Below are 5,765 nucleotides of genomic sequence, written 5' to 3'. Positions count from 1 at the left end.
GGGTTTATGGGAAGAGGTGGTGGGAGGGGGAAGAGGTGGAAGCAGAAAACTGCAAAATTTGGTCGTTGGCTTTCGAAACATAGAGTGGGTGCCTATGAAGAAGGATCAATGAGTAAACGAGAAGCCAGCCCTTCCTGCTCAGCTGAGAGACATTTATTCAGCTGCTGATACCCCCAGCCCCCCAGTGTAATTCTGGATCAGCTCCAGGGAAGAAGGTCTGGTTCCACAGTCAGAGGCTTTTCATGGTTTTCTTTATCCAGGGCAGGAAACTTGAGACTTTGGTGCAGGCCCGTGGAGGTGACCCATTTTTCTGTCCATAGGAGACAATGCCCTGGGCCACATTGTTACACACCAGAGGGCCCCCGGAGTCCCCCTGAGGACAGAGAAGGGGAAGCACTGAGCCAGGTCTCCTCCTGGCCCTGCCTCCCTGCCGTCCCAAGCCCCCTCTCGGGGGAGGCCACCTTGCATGGCCTCCAGGTAGGAGGTCAGAGGGCAGGGCAGGCCCCCGTGGTCCCCTCAGCTGCCAAGCCCTGACCCTGGACATTGTCACTGCTTCACTTCACCAGGTGGCAGCACCCTCTCCTCCCCCAGGTCTCAGATCCTTTCTCTATCAGGACGCTGTGGGACTGTGGGCTCCAAGCTGCTGTTCAAGGACATGGAAGCAGGTTGGTGGGCTGACACTCAACAGGGAGGATGAGCTCATTAAGCCAGGTGGGTTCCAGTTCTGAGGAGGCACCTGCTTTTAACTACCACACACTCAGGAAGCCCAGTTTTCTAACACCTGCGCCTCAGTGTGTTGCAAATTCCCGCTCTGAAGGAGCACCAGGTTTAGATTCCCCATAGGTCTTTTGTAGACTTGTAGGGGCCCTAGGCACTCCCAGCTCTGGCTGTTCCCCCTTCTCTTCCTGGAGAGAAAGGTCCCAGCTTAGAGGGTGGGGCAGTTCCCACACTGCTTGGGTCCCCTGGTCCCAGATCTTCTACGAACACGTGTCTCCCCAGAGCCAGGCAAGGTAGGTGGTCATTCTCACCTTAAAGGAAGCTTTGTTTTCCTTTGGGTCCCCCACACACAGCTGAATGGCATTGTTGTAATAATTGTGTAAGTAGAGTTCACACTTTTGATCCTTCTGTATGGTCAGCTTTACCTCCTGCAGTGTGTCTGAGTACGTGCCCAGAGCGACCTGCCCCCAGCCGGCTACACTGCACACCCGTCCTGGCTTCACCCGAGCCTTGCGCCTGGGCAGGCTGAGGGGTCTCACGGCTGCAGTCTGCTTGACCTTTCTCTCCAGCTGATGGGAAGAGGCAAGAGAGTCCAGCTCAGCCAGTGGTCCCCGGGCCTGGACATGGCAATGATGCTGCCGTGTCTTCCCTCTCACCTGAGCCACAGGGACTGGTCAGGCAGCCAGATGGGAGGGAGGAAAGGGATGCGTGGCAGTGGGAGGGGAAATGATCTGTTTCCAGGAGGGCAGGAGAAGCAAGGAGGTTTACCTTTAGTAACATGATGTCATTGGAGTAGTTCTTTTCATTATAGCCTGGGTGGGGGATGGCTCTTCTCACCGGGATGACCTGCTGGGTCCTCTCCCGATCCTTGATGTTGTGGGCCCCCAGGGTGACGTTGACTGAGCTGCACAGACAGCAAAGCAGGGGGTGGAGTCACAGGAGATACAGCCCGGGAGCCGAAGGGCAGGGGACACCAGGGCCGGGCTGCAGCTGAGGGGAAATGCAGGCAACAGGAGGGCCCCGGGGGCTGAACTGTCTGTGCCCTCTGTTTCTTGGCAGGCAAGGTCGGATTCTGGAGCCATTGGTAAGGGCACAGTGGTTCCCAAGTGTCAGCCCCAGGAAAACATGTGAAATTGCATTAGTTTGTATTCTGATACCAAGGCATGCCCTATCTCTAGTCTCTCTTACTTCAGCAATGCCTCTGACACTGACCTGCCCCTCCCCGCTGCCCTCTTTCTCACCCTCTCAGGAGCCCTCCCAGCTCATGCGTTCCTAGGAGGCTGGTTGCTTCCAGAGAAAAAGGCAGGGCTCCCTGTCAGGGGTTTTCAGGAGGGTGCGGGCTACTTCCGGCTCCTCACCTTCCCCAGCAGTGAGCGGCTGTCAGCACAAAGTCCTCTCGAATCAGGAACCCACCGCACCTTTTTTGATCATCCTGGTCCCAGATCTGAAGAAATGCCATGTAGGGGCGGGAGTGGGGCTTGGCCTCATGGCCCCCGATGATCTCCCCTGAAGGAAAAGACTGTTCTGCTTGTGTGCAACCACTGACTGCACCTGGCAGGCATCGACTTGATGCTCAGAACTGCTGGGCACTGCAGGTCCAGCCTGGCCTGAGGTTGGCAGTGTGAGGGGCCTCAACATCCTCTTCTAGAAAAGGGAAGAGCAGCAGTCTGGGTCTGTGAAACTGTCTTCCACACATAGTTGGAGGTGAGCATACCTGTCTTAGGTACAGCAAAGTCCTAGAGGCTTCTGAACATTCCTCTCCCGACTATGCTTTGTTTTAATGAGTTTCTAAGGGCCCTGTCATCCCGTGATGTCTAGGGTAGCCTAGCTTTCCAGTGCTCAGGGTTTTAGAGGAGGGATCTAGATGTCATCATAGCCTATTTCCCAGGGCCTGACACACAGTAAGTGCCCAATAAGTATTTGTTGGCTACATGAAGGAATGACCACACCCCTGTCCACCCCCCACCGACACACACACAAAATGGGCCTCTGGAAGGGGGTTGTTGGTAGGGCCAACGCTGGTGGGATTCTGGAAAGGAGAGAAGTTCTGGTCTGCCCAACAGTGGCTTCATCCTTGAAAGAGGGGAGCCAGTAATGGCTCAGGAAGAAAAGCAGATTAAAGACCTAAATGTAAGGCCAGAAACTATCAAACTCTTAGAGGAAAACATCGGCAGAACACTCTACGACATAAATCGCAGTAAGATCCTTTTTGACCCACCTCCTAGAGAAATGGAAATAAAAACAAAAATAAACAAATGGGACCTACTGAAACTTAAAAGATTCTGCACAGCAAAGGAAACCATAAACAAGACCAAAAGACAACCCTCAGAATGGGAGAAAATATTTGCAAATGAAGCAACCGACAAAGGATTAATCTCCAAAATTTATAAGCAGCTCATGCAGCTCAATAACAAAAACACAAACAACCCAATCCAAAAATGGGCAGAAGACCTAAATAGACATTTCTCCAAAGAAAATATACAGATTGTCAACAAACATGTGAAAGAATGCTCAACATCATTAATTATTAGAGAAATGCAAATCAAAACTACAATGAGATATCATCTCACACAGGTCAGAATGGCCATCATCAAAAAATCTAAAAACAATAAATGCTGGAGAGGGTGTGGAGAAAAGGGAACCCTCTTGCACTGTTGGTGGGAATGTAAATTGATACAGCCACTATGGAGAACAGTATGGAGGTTCCTTAAAAAACTACAAATAGAACTACCATACGACCCAGCAATCCCACTCCTGGGCATGTACCCTGAGCAAACCATAATTCAAAAAGAGTCATGGGGCTTCCCTGGTGGCACAGTGGTTGAGAGTCCACCTGCCGATGCAGGGGACACAGGTTCGTGCCCTGGTCCGGGAAGATCCCACATGCCACGGAGCGGCCCGTGAGCCATGGCCGCTGAGCCTGCATGTCCAGAGCCTGTGCTCTGCAACGGGAGAAGCCACAACAGTGAGAGGCCCGTGTACTGCAAAAAAAAAAAAAAAAAAAAAAAGAGTCGTGTACCAAAATGTTCATTGCAGCACTATTTACAATAGCCAGGACATGGAAGCAACCTAAGTGTCCATCAACAGATGAATGGATAAAGAAGATATAGTACATATATACAATGGAATATTACTCAGCCATAAAAAGAAACAAAATTGAGTTATTTGTAGTGAGGTGGATGGACCTAGAGTCTGTCATACAGAGTGAAGTAAGTCAGAAAGAGAAAAACAAATACCGTATGCTAACACATATATATGGAATCTAAGAAAAAAAAAAAAGGGGTCATGAAGAACCTAGGGGTAAGATGGGAATAAAGACACAGACCTACTAGAGAATGGACTTGAGGACACAGGGAGGGGGAAGGGTAAGCTGTGACAAAGTGAGAGAGTGGCATGGACATATATACACTACCAAATGTAAAATAGATAGCTAGTGGGAAGCAGCTGCATAGCACAGGGAGATCAGCTTGGTGCTTTCTGACCACCTAAAGGGGTGAGATGGGGGGGTGGGATAGGGAGGGTGGGAGGGAGGGAGATGCAAGAGGGAAGAGATATGGGAACATATGTATATGTATAACTGATTCACTTTGTTATAAAGCAGAAACTAACACACCATTGTAAAGCAATTATACTCCAATAAAGATGTTAAAAAAAAAAAAAAAAGAAGAGGAAAGCAGAGGTGGGGAAAGGGACTGAGGAGCCTGGGGACTGAGCAAAGGCAACAGCACCAACTCCGAGGTCTGCTGAGCAGTTGCTGAGGGAGCACCTGTCTCATCCTAGATGCAGAAGCCAGGCCTACTCTGCCGTCTTCAGGGGAATTGATTATCTTCTCTTTTCCAGTTTCCGACCCTCTGCCATCACTTCTAGGAAAGTTCGATTTTCCACACAGCAAATGTAGGGCTGGAGGAGGGGATAGTACCCACTGGCTTTTCTTGAGAACAACCTTTGCTCTGTCACTCCTGCTGGAGGCGTATCCAGCATCATACTTGGGGGTATGAGATGGGACGGGAGCTGGTGTTCAGAATGTTTCCAGTGGATAGAGGGATCAGGGGTGTGCAGAAGGGGCAGGTGATCGGTGCCAACTGGGGTAAGAGGTTGGGCCTCTGAGGGTGGGGATGGTCACTCACCAGACTTTGCCCTGGGGGGCAGTGAAAAGGCCAACAGGAGCAGGAACAGGAGTGGCTGCATCTTCCCAGGAAGGCTGCCCAGGTCGGAGCTGCTGGTGTTTCCTCCTTGCTCTCTTTTTAGCCCCCCCAGGAGAGGAAGGAGGTGCAAGTGGGCTCAGTGACCTCTTGTTCCCCTCTGGTTTTGTGGTGCTTCATCCTAGAAGGCTTTCTACGGAAGCTGCCTCGCCCCCACTCCGTCTACCTGATGACGTTCTCTGGGTGGTTGTGTGAGAAATATGTAGTGACCACATGTGTACCCACAGATGATGACTCAGCGCAGACCACTTGTTCCAGCCTAGAGCAGGAACCCAAGAATACAGGGTGGGGACTGTAGGATGTGGTATCGCCCAGTAGAGGTCCTGGAGCCCAGAAACCTGAGTCATCAGTGGTTGAACCACCAAGGCCTCATTTCCATGCTGCTGAGTCCACAGGATGACTTCTTTAGCTGATGCGAGTTTAGGCTCTTCTCTATGCTATGATCAAACATACTGCACATGTGTCTCCTTCCCTTAGAGAGCTGACTGTCTGGTGGAAGAGAAAGAAACATCTGTGACCAGATTGCAACTCAGGAAGGGCTTGGTTGAGGGACGCACAGGACAATAACAGAGCATGGCCACCATGTACTAAATCTATATAGGCACCCATTCATCACCTTAACTTCCTTTCTAGAGGACTTTTAACATCTTTTATTTTTTTTAATTACAAATGCTCAGAGTGATAGAGTCCATCTCTCTTGTTAATGTTTGGAAACAAACGTTCTGCACTTGACATTTGGCCTAAATTCATGAATCACTCTGACCCTAGAAATTGAATCCAGGGATGATTTAAGCCTAGGTCATTCTTACTTTGGATAGGCTGGGGTCAGTTTCACCCAAACCACAT

At 50.5% G+C, this 5,765-nt stretch overlaps 1 protein-coding gene across 1 annotated transcript; it reads right to left on the bottom strand.

The window, feature by feature from the left end:
- On the bottom strand, positions 1-4,920 carry LOC307179443 (granzyme B-like). The gene is made up of 5 exons (XM_079908599.1): positions 4,845-4,920; positions 2,076-2,223; positions 1,486-1,621; positions 1,029-1,286; positions 1-373 (listed from the first exon to the last, which is right to left on the bottom strand). The coding sequence occupies exons 1-5, from the start codon at positions 4,903-4,905 to the stop codon at positions 230-232; spliced, it is 747 nt and encodes a 248-aa protein (XP_079764725.1). The 5' UTR covers positions 4,906-4,920; the 3' UTR covers positions 1-229.
- Between the last annotated feature and the right edge of the window lie 845 nt (positions 4,921-5,765).

This window comes from Stenella coeruleoalba, assembly GCF_951394435.1.
Source record: "Stenella coeruleoalba genome assembly, chromosome: 2".
In the NCBI taxonomy this organism is placed as follows: Eukaryota; Metazoa; Chordata; class Mammalia; order Artiodactyla; family Delphinidae; genus Stenella; species Stenella coeruleoalba.
This window is presented reverse-complemented; position numbering and strand designations above follow the sequence as displayed.

Coding starts and splice junctions, on each gene's coding strand:
- LOC307179443 (XM_079908599.1), bottom strand. CDS start 4,905: ATGCAGCCACTCCTGTTCCTGCTCCTGTTGGCCTTTTCACTGCCCCCC. Junction 2,224..4,844: donor GCCCCCCAGGGCAAAGTCTG/GTGAGTGACCAT, acceptor CTTTTCCTTCAG/GGGAGATCATCGGGGGCCAT. Junction 1,287..1,485: donor ATGACATCATGTTACTAAAG/GTAAACCTCCTT, acceptor TCTTCCCATCAG/CTGGAGAGAAAGGTCAAGCA.